This window comes from Nothoprocta perdicaria, unplaced genomic scaffold (genome assembly GCF_003342845.1).
Source record: "Nothoprocta perdicaria isolate Ctin4 unplaced genomic scaffold, notPer1 scaffold_121, whole genome shotgun sequence".
Classification (NCBI taxonomy): Eukaryota; Metazoa; Chordata; class Aves; order Tinamiformes; family Tinamidae; genus Nothoprocta; species Nothoprocta perdicaria.
Genome location: NW_020454328.1, coordinates 1,155,099 through 1,173,620, shown reverse-complemented (window position 1 = coordinate 1,173,620; position 18,522 = coordinate 1,155,099). Strand labels below are relative to the sequence as shown.

General features: G+C 56.2%; 1 protein-coding gene across 1 annotated transcript in view; it reads right to left on the bottom strand.

Annotated features, from left to right (window-relative positions):
• The window catches only part of MLLT6 (MLLT6, PHD finger containing), a 34,569-nt gene that overhangs the window by 6,626 nt on the left and 9,421 nt on the right, over window positions 1-18,522 (bottom strand). The window contains exons 3-12 of the mRNA XM_026054502.1: window positions 18,360-18,414; window positions 17,230-17,339; window positions 16,698-16,801; window positions 15,956-16,049; window positions 14,707-14,814; window positions 9,636-9,734; window positions 4,721-4,895; window positions 3,871-4,452; window positions 2,399-2,580; window positions 2,075-2,192 (exon numbers count right to left, since the gene is read on the bottom strand). Of these exons, the coding sequence (XP_025910287.1) occupies window positions 2,075-2,192; window positions 2,399-2,580; window positions 3,871-4,452; window positions 4,721-4,895; window positions 9,636-9,734; window positions 14,707-14,814; window positions 15,956-16,049; window positions 16,698-16,801; window positions 17,230-17,339; window positions 18,360-18,414 (1,627 nt within the window). The remainder of the gene's footprint in view (window positions 1-2,074; window positions 2,193-2,398; window positions 2,581-3,870; window positions 4,453-4,720; window positions 4,896-9,635; window positions 9,735-14,706; window positions 14,815-15,955; window positions 16,050-16,697; window positions 16,802-17,229; window positions 17,340-18,359; window positions 18,415-18,522) is intronic.

The window sequence follows — 18,522 nt, the reverse complement described above, 5'->3', positions numbered from 1 at the left end:
AGGCTAAGACTGCCAAGAACTCAGATATTGTTTCCATGAAAGCTGTCTCTACACAGGATCCATTTATCCAGCTGCTCTCACAACAGGTAATCCGAAATAAAGATACAGCAGGATTGCCTAAAACATCACAGCCTCCCTTTTAGCAAGTTGGAGTTATAACAAACATCACGCTTCTAAGTGCAAATGGCCATGCAGGAAGCTTAATGAAGGTCAATTAAGCCTGGAAAAAGGAAAGTGAATTTGGCTTAAGGCCCTCTGGGTCCTTAGCTCCAGCAAAAGGAGATGGTGACAGCCTGAAAGGTGRTGAACAACAGAGGCCGTGCAGAAAACTGCCCAAACGTGGAAGAAACATGTCCTGGAGTCTGCAACATCCTAGTCAAATACGATGGAAATGGAAACTTGGGGCTGAGGCTTTGGAGAGCGCTCCGTGTTTTGCCTCCAAGACATCCAACATCAGCCGCAGGGCTGGCCCGGGCTGCCGAGTCCCGCGGTGTGCCCAAACCACAGGGCTGCTCCTCAGCGGTAATGCGATTCCTTCCGTCAGCACCTTGGCACGCGGCGGCCAAGGGGATGAGTGGGTCATCTCCTCCCTTGGGACCGCCGCAAGGGAAGAATAAACCTGAGTCATCCTCTTCTTCCCTTAACTCCAGGGCACTGAATCACACCCAACTCAAAGGTCCCACATGACTGCAACAACTGAGAGTSAGGAGGGTGGTTGTTTAGCTACTGGTAGAGATTATTGCAAAAAAAAAGTCCATTTTGCTTTATGTTTTTTGGGCGGGGAGGGTGGAAACTGGAGGAAGTCTCATGATGCTTCAAGTCTCCTGCTTATTAACCAGGCAGCTTTCCAAGGAAAATGAATTCACCTCGATGGGAAAAAAATGAGCAGTTTTAAGTAACTCAAGTTGAAGTTTTGGCTCAGCCACGTTTGGAAGTCAAAAGGAGCGGATTTTGTCGCATCTCATGACACGGTCAGAGACAAAGGGCAGAAAGTAACTCAAAACAGAAAGTGAAGATGAAAATTTATAGTGCAAGATATTTCCAGTTTAAAAAAAAATCCTAAGGAACCTAAAAATAATTAACTTTTTTTTTTTAAGCAGTGTTCATAGATAAATAGATAATGCCAAATAAGACAAAAAATACAGTAGTTTTCACTGGGCTTTGCACAGCTTTAGTGCATGCAACAGACAGGGTTTGTGCAGGGATGATTTTATGTTCAGAGCCCCAGAGGCCTCGTCCCCCTGTGCGAGTCCCCAACCTCCCCCGCGGGACAGGAGCAAGCAGGGGGGCTGCAGAACTCAACGTGGACGTGTTTGCCCCAGGCATCAGTGCAGACTAGGGGTCGACCTGCTGGAGAGCAGCCCCACGGAGAGGAACCTGGGAGTCCTGGTTGACACCAAGTCAGCCATGAGCCAGCAGTGCCCTCGTGGCCAAGAAGGCCAATWGACTCCTGGTTGCATCTGGAGGACGTTGCCAGCAGGTCAAGGGAGGGATCCTGCCACTCTACTCAGCACCTGGAGTATTGGGGGCAGTTCTGGGCTCCCCACTATAAGAGGGACATGGAGCTTCTAGAGAGGGTCCAGTGGAGAGCAACTAAGATGATTAAGGGACTGGGACATCTCTCGTATGAGGAGAGACTGACTGAGTTGGGCCTGTTCAGCTTGGAGAAGAGAAGGTGAGAGGGGATCTGATTAACATGGATAAATATATGAAGGGAGAATGTAGGGAGGAAGGGGCCAAGCTCTTCTCATCGGTGGCCAGCGATAGGACAAGGGGCAATGGSCMYMWSCTGAAACACAGGAGGTTCCATCTCCAGGTGAGGAGGAACTTCTGCACTGTGAGGGTGCCCGAGCCCTGGACAGGCTGCCCAGGGAGCCTGTGGAGTCTCCTTCTCTGGAGGTCTCCAAACCCGCCTGGATGCCGCCCTGTGCTCTGGGTGTCCCTGCTGGAGCAGGAAGGTTGGACTGGATGATCTCGAGAGGTCCCTTCCAACCTGGAACATTCTGGGATTCTGTGACTCTTCCAGGGAGAGCCCGTTGCCCCTCCAGGCCCACATACCTTCTGCTTCACGTACCTGCCCGGCTGCTTTCCGACTGGTTCAGGAGCGGGTTGATGGACAGCCCAGAGGTGAGGGGACTTCCGAAGATGTGCGAGGAGGGGAGGCTGAAGGTTGAACCTGCCAGCGAGAACACCTGCGTGGCAAGACAAGGGGACAGAGAGACATGACTTCCTGAAGGGCTGGAGGGAAAAGGGCTCTGCGCTCCTCCATCTCYTCCTGGCTGTTAAGCCCAGCTTGCCCAGGAGAGAGAACGTTARAAATACTTCCCAGGTCTCCTCCTGCACCCACCGCTCCTCCCAACACCCTCCCAACAGCCCTGCTTGCTCCGGGCGCCCTTACCTGCGTGGTGGAGACCGAGGAAGAGGAGGCTGGGAGGGTGCTGGCGAAGGGCGAGCGGGCGAGCTGCGGCAGAGACGCGGTGCCCTGGTGCGCCAGCAGGCTGGAGGACAGCGGGGTGCTGCACACCGCGCGCAGCACGCCGCCCCCGTGCGAAATGGGGTCCTTGTTGCTGGTGTAGATCCCTGCGGAGGAAGGCAGGGGAGAAGACACGTGTTTGACCCACAGGTTCAAGGGTGTCRGGAAAGACGGCAGCATCTCCATGTGCTGGGGTGGAGCTGCCACTCGGGGCCCCCGCGCAGGCCGTGCTGCAACAGGTCCCCAAAGGATCCCGTGTCCGGTGCAAGAGGAGCACTGCAGACCTCCCCAGGGCAGAGCTGGCGCCCTCCATCTCGCAGCCCCACAAAACCGGAGCCCCAAAACCGGAGCCCCGCGAGCAGCTGCCTGCAGGACGCCGAGCCCGGCCGGCCACGGCGGCCCCGACACCGCCGGCTTTTCGGCAGCCTTGATCYGAGCTTGGCCCCGGCGCGCAGAATCAAATGTGTCCGTGGGCGGGCCTGCAGCGAGGGCGACGACAACCCACCGCCCTCCTGCCAGGAGGAGGCCGAGGCTCCTCCGAGCTCGGCTCCTTCCTGCCGTCCCTGCCGGCTCGCTCGCCGCAGCCCAGCCGGGAAACCGCGGCACCGAGCCTCTCGCCCGGAGCGGGAGCCAGCGGCAGGAGGGGGACCCTGAGCCCCCACGCGCCGCTGGAGAAGGAAGGGGAGAAGCAGGGAAGGAAGGATGAGGAGGGAACTGCAGCGGACCCGTCCGCTCCCCGCTCTGCTCTGGAGGCAGCGGGCAGTCCTCTCCTTAAGARCCGAATGGGAGAGGGAGCCCTTGGGGGTCGGCAGCCTCCTCCCTTTCCAAACATCCCTTTGTTGTTCCCACAAGCATGAAAACAGGGCCTAAGGATGCAGCTATGGAAGCTGCATCAGTTTGTGCAGCTTCTCTCCTAACGCTTGGGCTGTGCAGACCAACGGGCTGCAAAGCRGCATCTGCCTCCCCCAAAACACACGCGATTTGACCTAAAACGGAGCATCTGCAAACAGCCCACAACAGACCCAGGACAAGTTTGGTGCCAGAACAGTGTCAAACCTCAGGCCATGAAGCCGGCCCCTCCTCTGCCCGCTACCTTAACCCTTTCCCGTCACCCATCCCTGCTTCCAGGGTCAGGGTTGGGATGGGGGCTCCAGCTGCAAAGGGCTGGGTGCGCCTGGGTGGTGGGACCAGCATGACCAGTGGAGCAGAGAGCGTTTATCAGCATGAAGCAGTTTTAAATAAGAGTAATTTTAAATAATCCACACCAGGACTTTTATAGCTCCTAGGACGGAATTAAAGGGCTGGGACCTGGTGCAGACACAGGTTGGGCTACCAGCCAAGTGTAACGCTGGAGGGAACAGGGACAGGGAGAACTGGAAGCCTAAGGAGGACCATACCTGAACCCAGCAGCGGGGACTCCATGCTGAGGCTGGGCAGGTTCCCCGTGTGGCTGAAGGACCGCGACGAGTTGCCGATGCTGGAGCTAATGAGAGAGCCCCCAGAGAAGGGCGACGAGGAGGTGGACGTGGACCCAGCCAGCTGGGCCCCCAAAATCTCTTTGCTCTTGCCCCCTTTGGGCCTGCCAGGTCCATGCTTGCTCTTCTTGCTGCCTTTGTGCTTCTTTTCCTTGAGCACCTCTCCCTCCTCGATGCTGAGCGAGGGCATCCGCTTGTGGCTGCCGCCGGCCCCGCTGCTCGCTGCCGAGGGGCCGCTCACTGGGTTGGAGACCTTGTAGTCCACGGGGGAGGYGTCGCGGCCTCTCTGCTGGCTCACGGCCGACGTGGAGAAGCGCATGATGGAGCCGAAGCCCGAGAAGATGACCTTCTGCTCAAACACGTCCCCCTTCTGGCCTTCGTACAGCGGCGAGCAGTGGGACGAGGAGGAGGAGGAGACAGGCTTGCGGTACTTGTCGTCCTCYTGCTCCAGCTTGGGGAATGTCATGAAGTCCTGGGAGCACGGCAAGGAGCTGCAGGAGGTGCCTGCGGGGAGGCAGAGAGGGAACGCAGTGCAAGGGGAGCAATGCMGATCCAGCTCCAGAGGCGCAGGACACAACCCATCCCAGCCCCTGCTTCCCCCCGCTGCTCTGCGGCTGGGAATTACTAAGGACACTTCTCCCTTTCTCCTCCGGGAATTAAAGAGATAAGAGCCAGCAGCTGATGAGGAGCCAGGTACCTTCCCAGACGCAAAGGAAGAGCCCAGCAGAACAGGAGCCCCTTCTCCCCTCTTCCTTCCCGCTTTGCCCCTTACCTGCGGGTGGGAACGTCCCGCTGGACGAGGCCGAGCTGAAGCCGGCCGAGCTCTTCCCGCTCCCCGTCTTCTTTCCCTTGTGGCTGCTGCCATGGCTGGAGGACTTCTTGCCTTTCACCTCCACCCTGCCCACGTCGGCGGGCTCTTTGCTGCCATCGTGGTGGCTGCTGGAGCCCTAGCAAAGAGCAAACAGAGAGGGGGCTCGTTCGGGCCACATGTGGTCACAGCTGGGGCTCTTTTTTACCAATTCCCCCTTAAAAGTAATTGCCACAAAGCGACAGTCAGGTCGCATAACTCAACATCAGGAGGAAAAGCTGTATTCTCACTGCATCACTCCCTTGGTGACTCCAGGGTTTATCCTCCTACAGCTGCCGCACAGCCCAAATTCCCTCGGGAAACCAAGCAGGGCACCTGCAGAATGGACCCACACAGCCCAGCTCCTCCGCACCCCTTGCAGGGGGTTCCTCAGCCCCCAAAACACCCCAACCTGGATGTGGTTCCAACATCCATCCCAGCTGCAGCCCTTGGCAGGGAGGCTCCCTGCACGGCCATGCCACCTGCGGGCAACTTGTCCTTGCGTGYGCCGCAACGGGAGCTCCTGCGCATTCCCTAATGCATCCTCCCCTTCCAAGCTGAGCTCTGGCGGGGCCAGGGATCCTCCCAGGAATCTGCTGCAGCAAATGTTTGGCACCGTGGTATTATCAGAGCAACGTGAGCGTGCAGTGACAGACGCTCTCCAAGCCCCACGGAAGCCTGCAGAGGGAACGAAGGCAAAGGGGACGAGGAGACGGGCCAAATGCGAGGAAATCCAGGAGCTTGGGGTGAGGCGCACAAGTGCTGGAGTTCAGCAGGAGGAGAATGGACCAAACCAAGCCCCACATCCCTCGGGGCATCCACACGAGGATGTGAAACCTTCCCCTCCAAGTCCCTTTAAGGGCAAACAGTGTTCAAAGATCACTTCCAAAATATTACTTCAGTCAAATCACTGCCATGGATATAGTTCCATTGCAATGGCCATAACCTAAATTAGAACACCTGTTAATTAACAGCAACACCTTTCATTTCTTATTGAGAAGCAGCTAAAGGAGAGACCCAAAGAAGATGTCCTTCCCACGTGCCACCAATGACCTCTTCTCGGGGAGAACCGAGCAGAAAAGCGCTTGCAACACCGACTCGGGAGTGCCCAGATAAAATCTTCCCCTTTTCCTCCCACACGGGTTAATCACCCTGCACAATGCAACAGCTGGCAGCCTAACCCGCACCAGATGTGCCGAGAATAGGAAAGACGGGAGGAAGGGAGCGGGGGAAATGAGTGGGGGGAGACGGGGGATCTGTATTTTCTCATTGCAGACTCCTGCGTGTAGGACATGAAGCCTTCCTGATTTATGGTCTCGGAGGGAGCAGGAAAATCTTCCCGACTTTCCACATCTGCCTCGGGAGGGAGGGCAGGGCGGTGCCTGGGGGCTATGGGAAGCACTGGGAGTGGTCACAAAGTCACATTTTCAGCAGAAATGCAAAGCCCCAAATTACCCTCCTATAAATTCACCTCCTGGGAGCTTTGTACAAGGGGCACGAGGCCGCGGAAGGGCCGGGCGAAACCCCTGTGAAACCCCATGGCATCAAGAAGGGGGTGCTGGGCAAGCAGTGAATTAGTGCAGGGTGCAAGGGGGAAATCTGAGCTGGGATAGAAATCTTGCCTGCAATATTAAAGGAAAAATAAATATATATTTTTTAATTTATTAGGAGYGGTGGCTCCTGGGAACCTCAGCCTGCACCAAGGGCCCATGTCTTGCAACGGAGGAGGAACAAGGGGCAGCCYGAAGCTGCAGGAAGGCTCTTGCCCCCTCCAGGCCTCTGCTTCTTTCCCAGTTTGCTCAATGGAGCACAGCCGCTTCCCAAGGAGTCTGTTGGCATCAGGTGCTTTTCCGAATGGGATCGCTGGGCAGAGGTCGAACGTGTCTCCATCGGGAGCTTCGGGTCTGTGTAAGCGCTGCTGCGAGCGACAGCAGTGCTGCGTGAGCCCCACGATCCGGGAGGGGAGGGMTGGGAGGCACGGATGGGCTGGTGACCTGGTTTTTAAGTCCTCGATGTCACTGGCAAATTCCCACTCATGCCAGGACAAGGGATGCTAAAAGGCTTAGGATTCTTCCAGCAAATATCCATGCCGAGACACGCTCTAATTTGCAGCGGATTAGCCGGAGGAATGGCTAGCCTCCCCTCTGCACCCCGGCCCTATCACAGCAGCGGTGAATTTGCCTGAGGCCGGTGCCATGTGGAGGCTTCGGGATGTGTCCGCTCCGGGGCTGGAGAGCTCCAAAGGTGGTGGGAAGCCCGGAGAACCCTCCATCCCCGCAGCGTCTCCGACCACACACCCGTCACCCCGCTCTGCTCCCTGAGATCGGGGTGATGGGGAACACCCGCGGGGGTCAGCACACGGGGATCGGGGGGCTGCAGCCCCCATATGGCCACGTGTTGCAGTCCGCACGCRGGGATCGGGGCAGCTGCAGCTCCCATATGGCCACACGCTGCAGCCCAACATGCAGGGATCGATGCGGCTCCGCGCTGCATTTGCAGCGGCCTTTGCAGGGCTGCAGCGGCGCTGGGTGCGGAGGGAGCTCGGGCACCCGTGCAGGGCTCTGCTGCAGAGCTTGGCCGCAGTGTCGCAGCAGCTCCCGCTTCCGAGACTTGCATGCTGCAAATTCACACCCCAGTTTCACTTTGCGGCGTAGATGGGAGCTGAGGCCACCCCTGGCTTCTCCGCTTGTTCACCCCCAGAACTTGCTAAGCGGCAAAGCAGCGAGCGCTTCTCATGGCACACATGGGACGAGGAGCCCTGCTAAGGGCCAGGCATCAGATATTGGCAATTCCAGGCTCCTAAAAGCTGCAGGGATGTCCTCGGTGACACGCTCCAAAATCTGGCCCAAGTTGGAGGTCTGGCGCAATTACATTTCAAAAGGAAGTCTGAAACCACATCAAAGCTGCTACTTTGCAGCTAAGTGGTTCAAGAGGGGAGCACAAGGTGGGTGATGTATTAGGTAAAAATTGGAACTGAAAAATAAAACTGGATTGCAAAATGAAAGGCATACATGGGAACACAGCTGCAAGGAGACATTCCCGAGCCTGGTGACATCCAAAAATCCGCCCCCCCCGTCATCAGTGCTTCCCCGCGCTCCAAAGCCTTGGGGGACTGGGCTGAAATAGCAGCAGTGTCACCTGCAGGAGCAGGAGATCCTGGGAAGACAGAAAGGGCAACAGGGACGTTGCTCCTCCTGCTCCTGTGACCGTGTCCCCTGCAGGGATTATCCCTGGGGATTCTGTGCTCGGCTTCCCTGTGTAATGTGGCGGCTCTTGGCATAGGAGAAAGCTCCGGAGGGGATAAAAGAGCAGCCCCGGATCTTGCAACAAGCAAGGGGCGAAGAAAGGAACAGGCTTCACCTCTCCAGCTCCTCATCTAAGACCCACAAAGGACAAGGATGGGTTTGGCTTTGGGGAGGAGACCCGCGTGGGCACGCTCCAGGTTTTACACCAGGGCAGCCAGCGCAACCGTTGTGCGACTGGCTAGAAAGTCTCATGCAACCCTTGACTGAGGGGTCTGCAGAGGGTCGCAGAGCAGCTCTTGGTGGTGCAGAGTGGGAACCTTGGCTCACAACGAGTTGGAACAGGATTTGGGGGTCTACGCACAAAAAAAAAAGCAAGGGAGAACACTCACTGCTATGGAGATTAATGAAAAGTCCCTACGGAAACACAAAAATCTCGTCACTCAAGCACAGCTCCAGTAATTAGGATCCCCTAAATTTTAGCTTGCAAAGAGCTGCAAGCTGCCTGTAAAATCGAATTACGCCGTTGCCTCCTTTTTCCGAAAGGTCTGGCAGGGCTCTGGAGGACACAGTGGGTAATTGTCTAACAGCTCTTCTAGCTGGCCAAGAGTCAGGTTTTGGATTTCACTTCAGCTTGCAAATAATCTCCTTACGCCGCCGGCTCCCGACAGCTCCGTTGAGCGGGTGAATCTGCTGCTCCCGGCAGCGGTAGCACCGAGCACAGTCCTCCCTCCTGCTTCCAGTTCAGCTCTGAGGGGTCTCTCTTCCCCATTCCTAAGTTTAGCTTCCTAAAGAGCGCAGGAAACCCTGATCCAAAAGAGCCCTGTGCTGCCCTGTCCCTTGCCCATGAAGATGCCTGTGCACTTCTGCCATGGCAAAGACACACAAGCCCTTCTGAACAGCATTGGGCTGCACAGAGGGAGCCCTCTGGCACACGCTGAGTCCGACTCTCACGTACAGCTAAGGAGCAGCTTAAGTTTACTCTGCTGATACAGAGAGCGCGGCTCCAAAGGTCAAGGTGCTGGCCGAACCTCCCGTGTTCCCTGACCCGCTGCAAGAGGTAAACTGGCCTTCACCTTGGTCCCTGCAGGCTCGAGGCAAGCTCCGCTGCGGCCGCTCCGCAGGCTGGAGCTGGCACCGGCTACAGAAACCTCAGGGCTGTGATTTGCAGCCGGGCGCAGACGCCGTCAGTGAGATCCAGCAGAGAGGGGCAGAAACACCCTCATCCCCCATGGAGGATGCCCCACGGAGCCCGGGCACAGGGTGGAGTCAGGGCACAGCCRCCCACCGAGGGCTCCCCGGGCGCCTCCTGGGCTGCCCCTATCCCCCAGGAGCAGAACGGGCTGCGGTGCTGTTCGTCTGCCTCAATTTGCCCCAAAATGAAGAGCCCGGCGAGCTCAACTGAAGCCTCCTCGGGCCCACCAATAATTGGCATGAAGCGCTTTGAAAGCATGGGGCAGAAGGAATTAGTGAAAGGTGAATATGACTAAACGGGACTCAAATTCCCGTTGCCCCTAATTGCCACACAGCAAAGCTTCCGGTATTCCCCGGTATTCCGGGTATTTACCCGTCCCGCGAGCACCCGGAGGGGTCGGTACCTTCTCAGGCGCGACGGGCACTGAGGACGGCGCGAGGCTGCTGGGGGATTCCGGGCGTTTTTTGTGCTTCTGTTTAGGTCTTTCCTTGTCCTTGCGACTCTGCAAAAGAAACCAGAGAAGAGCAGAAGTCTTAAACTTCTCTCTGCTGAGAAGAGCAGCTGTAAGGGGAAAGAAAGGAGGGTGTGTAGGGGTGGATTTACAGCCATACATTCATATTCCTCTTCCCTTCTCCACCCATCCACGGGAGCCCAGTATCCCCTCCCCTCCATCCCAGCTTCTGCCTGGGAATGTCCCACTATCTCTGCCCCAGCTGCAGCCAACATCTGGAGCGCGGCATCTCAACAGTCATGGTAAGATGATAGGGGAAGCTTTACCAAGCTGGTTTCAAGAAAGCCGAGCTTTCCCTTTGGCTGGTTCCCCAAAGGGGCTCCGTGCCCCCTCGCCCTCACGCTCTCCCTTCTTCAAAGCTTTCTCAGATCCGCCCTGTACAGCCCATGCAAAGATCCCGTTTTCCGCATATGAGCAGGTAGGGAGATCGGTCAGTGGAGATCTTGGATAGGAGGGATAGGGGGTTGAAGCTAACCCCGAGATCCTGCACATTCCCCCCCAACAGAGCAGCTGCTCCGGGTCCATCCCCGTTAGCAGGAGCCAGGCTGTTCAGTTCCATTTCTTCATCCTGATTTTTTCTCTCAATAAAGCCCTGGCCAAGCAAGTCTCTCCAGAGTACAAATGAAGGGAAAACTATGGCCTAAGGAACCCTCTGTCTTGGCTTTGTAGCATCCTGGGGAATAAACTGCAGGGTGACGCTTTGTATGTGGTGCTTTCTAGATGCTTGGGCTAAAACTGCGATTATTTCAGTGGGATCCACAGGTGCCGGGGCCGATGATTCCCTCTGGAAGCTGAAGTGCAGCCCTGGTTGCAGGCTGGGGCCGTGTCCTCTCCGTGGGGCTCTCCACAAGGATGCGGTCGCTTCCTTGGGCAGGCAAAGCCATCCAAAGGCCAAAGCTGGGATGCTGCCGGAGGCACGAGGCCATTGCAGCAAATATATGAGATCCAGGGGTTGTTTTTGGGAAGAGTGAAATGTCTGGAATAATTTGGGGGAAGAAAAAAGCGGAGAGGAAGAAAAGGCCAGAGAAAGCAGGAAGCGAAGCAGAGGTGAAGCCAAAACGCTCTAAAAATCAGCACCTTCCCCTGCGGTTTTGGCCGGATTTGCAGCGTGCTTGGRAGGGAGGCGGGTGCCGCAGCCAGCGCCGGCTCCGCTCTCCCGTCTGCTCGTGCAGATCCCGACGGCTGCCGGGGAAGGAGCGAACGCAGCCGGGAAGCTGCCCGCACTTGCTGAGCTTGGCCAAACCCTCCCCGTGTCTGGCCTTTCTGGTCGAGCTCTCCACTTCATGCAACAATTGCATCCTGCAAGAATCCCTATTTTCCCACTTCATCCTTTTCTTATTTTAATGCATGTGGCAAGCTTTGGCGGTGGGCAAGGGAAGCGTGTGAATGTCATTGCTACAGAGCCAGCGCTGAGAGACAAATTTAAACGAATTCTTTACGAAAATGGCATCATGTTCTAAAGGTTTGGGGCTGCTCATGCTATAAATGCTGCCTCGTGGGCCTCCCAGAACAGGGAGATGGGGAAATGGTGGCGCAGACAGTCAGTGTCTCGCCGCAGCCCGGGCTCCTGTCAGCGGCAGAGCGGCAAYCGGCAGCGCGTGACTCCAGGAGCAGCGAGAATGTGCACCCCCTTCCTAGCACACGGCAGAGGGGCTCGGGGAGCTCAGAGAACTGTTTAATACGGGCATCTCATCTCACAAATGGGGAAGCAAGGATGAAATTAGCTGTGAGGCTTTCACTGAGAACCAGCAGGGAGATCRGGAGGAAAAGTGATGGATCCGAATCCCACCTGGACAGCCCCGCCAGGGCAGCCCCGGCCCCGGCACCGCGCGGAGGTCGCGCAGGCAGCTCCTATGTGGGAGCTAAAGGGGTGTTAGGGTCTCAGCACCTCAAACCCGGGGGGGTCTCTTGGCTCCAAGCGCTCCTCTCTGCTTCCCACGTCCCGGGAAGGCTCCCGGCTGTTCATCTTGGGGATGCTCCAACCCAAAAGGCTGCTGATTTGGGGCCGCCGTTGCAGGTGTTTGCTAAGGACAGCCGGGGCTTCGAGTCTCTCTCCAAACGCCTGGAAACCTCGCAGCCAACGGGAAGGACACGAGCTTCATCTGCTCCTCGTGGGACAGTTTCATCCCCCGGAACACAGCACTTTTTGTGCAAGTTTCAGGCACACAATATAGGTGAAAGAGCATCTGTATTTCATTCAACCTCCGTGCGTCATCCAGCATTTTCTTGGTGTTTAGCTATTGTTTTCTTCTTATTTTTTTTTCCTTGCTTTTTTTAAACGAATGCTGCGAAGGCTCCCACAGGGCAGAGCACACGCGCTGCAATTCCAACCCCAAAGAAAGCAACGGGGCTGGAGCGGCTCCAACACAGGGAAAACCCAAAGCCTGGAGCTCCCGCATGCCCAGGAGGGCACAGAAGGAAACACTCGAGCTGGTACCGCCTGCAAGGGGGGAGGATCCCAGCTCCAAGTCCCCATCACAATTAGCCCTTGTCCCATGGAGAACAAGGCTCCTCGGAAACGCCAAGCCGCTGCAGAGCAGGGTTCAGCAATCCAAACCCGACGTCTTTTCTCTCTCGCTGCTCCCGCTGTGTTCAGTCCCACGCTCCTAACTCCGTCCTTGGTGCAGCGCTTTTCTTTGGTGGGGCAAAGGGAACAGCAATGGCCCTGGATGTTGAGCGAGCGGTTGGCGCCGCACAAGAGCCCCCAGGCGTGGGAAGAGCGGGATGCATCGTCTGGAAGCGGGGAGCGCTCCCCATCCTTGCCCCCCCRGCTGCTCCGCACGCCTCGGGCGCCCCGGCCCCAGAGCCCCTTCCCTGCAGCGGGAAGGGGGCGATTTGACCCTTGGCATGCCCCTGCTCGAGCCACGAGCAGCGCGAGCTCCTGCGCCTCCGAATAAACCCCGATTCCTCCTGCCTTTGCTCTCCCGCCGGCGCTGACCCGCTCTCCAGCTGCCGCGTGGGGCCGGAGCCCCCCTGCTCCCCCTGCCCGCGCGCCCCTCGCAGCGCCCGGCCTCGCCGGCCGCGATTACAGCCAAGCCCTCAAAGCCGCCGTCAATCTCCCTGATCCTGCCCTCTCTCCCACCCCCTCGCCTGCTTTTTTGGCTAAAAATAGCACATTCCAGCAGAGCTGGGTCACCTCGTGCCAAGCGCTCACTCGCCCGGCACAGGGCACAGATGCTCCTTCTCCCTCCTGCCTCCTCCTTCCTGCCGGCAGCTGAATATACCCGAGGGRGAAATAGCGCCCGTGTGTTCTAGCCTTGGCGACAAGGGGCAATTTACGGCGCCCGCGTCGGCACCGGGCACCGTGYTCTTGGAAAGGGAGCCGTGCCGTCTTTGCCCGTGTGTCAGGTTGGGCAGGATTCCCCGGCACAGAACGGGCACGTTGGGCCGGGCTTCAAACTGCATAGAGAGGGGTGCCAGGGTGTCCTTGTCCACTGGGAACCGGGCTGAGATCCATGGGATTTATTCCCTGGGACTCTGTGGCATCCCACCAGGCTGTTCTGGATGCAGGTCACTGTCGCTACCATTCGGCTTCGCTTGTTTATGTGTTGGGAGGATGCAAAATGACCAAAAAAAAGGTATTTCCGACCGTACAGAAAGTATCCTCACATACGTGACTTCTGCTATAGCTTCTATACTGCTGTTGCGGGTATATGAGATGCAAAGGAAGGTGGCAGCACTACGTCGGGTGTTCTTGATAATGCACAAGTTCYGTTCATCACAGGCTAGGAGAGATGTTAACACTTGCTCAAGAACCTGAACCCTCCTGCCAGCGTGTCCTGCCTTTTAGGGCCATTTGTGCTTACAAATAATAAATAGCTCCCAAACCTYTGGCCTCCTCCTTCCTTTCTGCATAGACTCTTCCCCACTGGAACCCGGCTCCCTTTCCGAGGCCGGCGCTTTGCTGGGGATTCCGCATTGCACGTTTGCTGCTGCTTTTCCTTGAAATAGGAGCGCGTGTCACATGAGTCACCTGGTTAATCATGAACCCCGGGTGCTGTTACCATGTCCTGTAACACGGCAGCACTTTGGAGGAGCACGCGGTAAGCAGCAGAGCTTTAAAAACGACCATTCCAGGCACAGCTGCCATGGGATGCCCTTCTAAATAATCGTTAAAGGAAGATAAGTTAGTTTCACAGATAAGACTTGAAGCACGTGGCATTCCCAGGAGCGGCTCAACGTGACTAATAAAATACTTCTCATATTATTCATGATTATTGTTGTTGCCTACAATTGAACTGCTGTGATCCAGATTATTCATCAGTATCTTTTCTCCTTGAGACTTGACCTTGGCGATCAGAGGACAAGGACCTTCAGTTTATGGTCACCAGCTGCTGCATTGCACACCGCAGCCCAAAGTGCCTCCACCCGGGTCGGCTGATGGAAGGCACAGTGCAGCCTCATCCTCGGAGAGGACGAGCCACGGGATTAGAAAGGGAAAGTCACACGTTTCATAGGAATGTGGTGCATCCTCTGGTGTATCTCGAACATATAAAGCGCACGTTCCCCCCGGCCGAGCTGGGCTGTTTGCACACGCCTTTCTAGTGGCCGCTGCTCAAATCCCTGACCGTGAAGCTCCTCGCAGCAGCAGAGCTCACTTGAGGAGCTACCAGAATCACAGAATGGTTGAGGTTGGAAGGGACCTCTAGAGATCATCCAGTGCAACCCCCTGCTCCACAGGGACACCSGGGCACATCCCGGCGGCTTGGGGAGGTCTCCAGAGCAGGAGCCTCCGCAGCCTCCCTGGGCAGCCCGGGCCAGGGCTCGGGCACCCKCACCCCAAACARGTTCCTGCTCACATGGACAYGGAGCTGCCTGGGCTGCCCCTTGTGCCCACTGCCCCTGGGCCTGGCACGGCCACCACTGAGAAGCCCGTGAGCGCTCTCTGCAAGCTCTCGCCCTCCTCTCCTCCACCCCTCAGGGCCCTGCTCCTCTGGAGSGACGAACCCTGCGCAGCTCTTACCTTCTTTGGCCTTTCGTGGTGGGAAACGTGCTTCTCTTGAGCGGGGGACGCGGATCGGCTCCTTCTGCCAGCAATGAAGGAGCTACCACCGGAGTGACGTGAGGTCTTCTGAGGGAAGTGGGGAAGGGGAGAGGAGGTGGCGAATAGGAGGAAAAAAATAGAAAGGRCAAACAAACAAACAAACAAAAAGAGAGAAAACAGTGCCTATAGGTTCCAGCTTCAGTGTTACAACAGTGAAAGCAGGCTGAGCCCTGCTCCACACTGCAGAGGGGCTGGGATCTGCCCCACACTGAAGGGACGAGGAGCTGGGATCTGCTCCAGGGATGAGGGGCTGGGATCTGCTCCAGGGATGAGGGGCTGGGATCTGCTCCAGGGATGAGGGGCTGGGATCTGCCCCACGCTGCAGGGACGAGCACAGAATCACAGAATCTTCATGGTTGGAAGGGACCTCTAGAGACCATCTAGCCCAGCCGTCGACACGGCCCCTGCTCCCCGGCTCGGCACGAGCGAGCTCGCCACGGAGCACGCGGAGCGACGCTCGCCCTGGCCACGGGGGTCCCTGCAGGGCAGGGAGGGCGTCCTCCAGYCGGACTGGGAGCAGAAGCCGAGCACATCACTCACTGTGTGGGGCAGCACTGACAAGCGGCAAGGAAAGTGGGAAAGGCCAGAAACAAAGAAGCCTCTGTGGCATAAAGATGCAGTGGGAGGATCAAGTTCCTTTTTTTTGCTGGAGGGGGGTAGTACAGGTGCCTACTGGTTATGCAGGAAAAGGAGAAGGGCTCCTCTCCTTCCTCTGTCCTGTAATTAATAGGGGGAAGTCATTTGCTGAGATTGCCCCAAAGCTGAATAGCTCCAGGTCTCCTCYGGGCTGCCTCCGAGCTCAGGCAGAGGTTCTGTCTGGTCTGCAGCCTCCTGCACAGGGTCCGAGCTGCCTGGACYATCAAACATCTGTCTAGGTTCACACTGCCCAGAAGCAGATGGTCCCTTCAGCACCTGTCCAGGAAAGCCCAAGCAGACGGGAAGAATCCGACTTCTGGCTTTGAAATTAAGTCTAAGGAAGCTATAGAAATGGAAGATTAATGTCTACTCCTAAGCAAGTGTGCACGAAYGGTAAAAAAGGAAAGCAGGCTGCAGATGTGGTTTATATGTTCTTGGCATTTCCCATAGCTCCAGGCACGGATACAATTTAGGGTGAAGCTGACGCCTCACATGTGACAGAACACTGCGCCGGAGGGGCGAAGACACTCACCATTTTATTGAAGTGGTACTTGCAGTAGCCGCAATATTTGACGTTGTCGACCTCTAGGACTTCCTCTTCACATAAGAGGCCAGCCATCTGGGCGCTGCAACACACAGAGGCGGGAGGCGGATAAGGCAAATGGTGCAGCCGGACGACACAGCCCGTCAACAGGCAAACAATTGTTCGGGATGCCCACGCCGGCTCTGCGGTCTCCCGTCCCGCTTGGCAAACAGCTTCGCAACGAGGCAGGAAAAGGTTCAGGGTATTTCTAATTTAAAGCAACATCTTGGAAATTCTGCATGCTCTTCTACCAGATTGTGCTGCAATTTCTGCTTTTCTTAAGGCAGGCCTGGGGGGCCGGTAACAATTCCAAGGAAAAGCACAGCAGGAACAAGGAATTCATGCAAAGCTGGGAATCCCCCTGTGCTCCAGATAGCCAATGTTGTCTTCAGCCTCGGAGGCTACACGAGGATATCAGCCCTTAAAATCACATCATTTAGATGACACTCTCGCATGTGCTCTGCTCCAGAAGGAACATTCCCGGACTGTGACTCATCTCCCTTTTTTTTTTTTGTTATTTATATTCCCCAGTTCCAGGGAAATCCCCACCCACTGGTGAAAAACTCCACTCGCTGGTGATGCCTCCGTCACCCCCAGGACGTTCCCTTCAGGAATCGAGAGCGGGGGCGCCGCCGCCTGCGCTCCTTGGCCAAAGCCGTGCGAGTAAGAGCGCTTCCCGGCGGGAACTCACCAGGTGACGTGGAAAGCCTGCCGGCAGCCGTGCCGGTTGCAGGCCATGCAGGCTCCCGAGGCCGCCTTGCTCTCCCGCCCCTGCTCTTCRCAGATGTAGCAGGTCTGCAAAAGAAAGGAAAAATAAAGAAAAATGCAGAAGTGCCTCCTTAAGGAAACAGCCAAAGCATCTGCTTCACTCTCACTCTTCTTTCGAAGGCAAAGCCTTCAAGAACTTGTGATTTTGTGTCCATTCATTTCTGGATAATTACACCAAAACTGCCTGTTATTTCTCAGTGGGTTGGACAAAATCTGCGCATCTTCTTTTTCCCTGCAAATGCCGAATCCCGGTCTAAGGAGGGGCTGTTTATGCTGTCGAGTTGGAGGAGACGGAAATGGAGGAGCAAAAGCTATTTGGAAGAATGGGGACTCACTTTGTAAACTATTTTTAACAGCACCTAAGTGCCTAGAAATTAAAATCCAATGAACGGGAGATATGAAAGAATAAGAAAAGCCGATAAAAGGAAGGCAGCGGGAGAAAGAGGAGGTCCTACCTTGTTGAAGCGGTCGTGGGGGACGTACTGCAGCACAATGGGCTCCATGGTGAGCACGTTGGCAAACTGGACCTCGGGGATGTAGAGCGCGCAGACGACATGGGCCCACCCTGCAGAAGCAAACGGGAGAGCTGAGCCTCCCCTGGGCAGCTCGCGGGACGGTTAAACGCAATAAGGGCTGCAGACAACCATGGGAGGGAGAGGAGGAGGGTGGAGGAAGGCAGCTGACCCAAGCTGGGTGTTGGATGTGAAATACTGCTTGTTCTGACTTGGCTGCGAATCGAGGTATTTGTGGACAAGCAGAGARCCGAATGCCACCTCCAGATGAAATACAAAAGGAGGGTTTCTTTGGGAAGGGATGTGCATGGTGTTCGTTCTCCTTGAAAGCATTCCCTTCAGGAGCTGATGCCCAGACTTGCTGGAGTCCCAACTAAACACAGCAAGAGCATCCAAACAGCAGGTGACCTTGATGGGACAGGTTGGGTGTGCAGTGCCGTTCCCCTAGAAACAAAGCTCCCATTATTGGCTTCTATCAACAGCTAAAGAAGGCTCTTCTTCAGCAAGTCAAGGTAGACTAAAGCCTAAATCCACCAAGGAACACTGTGCATCCCAAATCAGATGTAGAAGTTGAAATTCCATCTGGTTGGGATAGAAAGGAGAAAGCCCAGGAGGCCTTTGGGGGAACTTGGGGAGCACTGAGATGTCCAGCGCTTTGGAGGGATCTTGCTGGGAGTAGGAYGGCCCCCTTGGGTAGGCTCAATCCCAACTCCACAATTCCAGAATCATTTCACTAAACTGCAAGTACGTGTGCTGTGTAATTCTGCGTAGCGACGTGGTTATAACACTCCTTGGGCCTGTCCGCAGAGCTGGCCAAACCGCATAATAATATGTTGGGAAGAAGATGCTATGTTATTATAAAATCACCCCCAACTTGATACTTGAGCTGTTGCAGGGAGGTTCATGCCACCGCTCTGACAGACTCTAATACTTCTATAAAAGATCACGGACTGGGAGCTTCTTCGGTAAATATGGGATCAGAGTCAAGATCTCCTTGTCTAAGGTTGAAGAAACCTTAGACCTTCTTAGGTTAAGGAATGGGATGGGTGGCCCGTGGGCCCCGCGCTCCTCACCGCCATTGTCGGTCCGCTTCAGGGCTCCGTCTTTGTGGGGACACAACTCGCACCTCTGGGAATGAAAGAAAGAAGCAATAAGTTTAGTCTGAAGTCAGGAGAAAAGAGAAGGGAAGGGAAGGGAAGGGAAGGGAAGGGAAGGGAAGGGAAGGGAAGGGAAGGG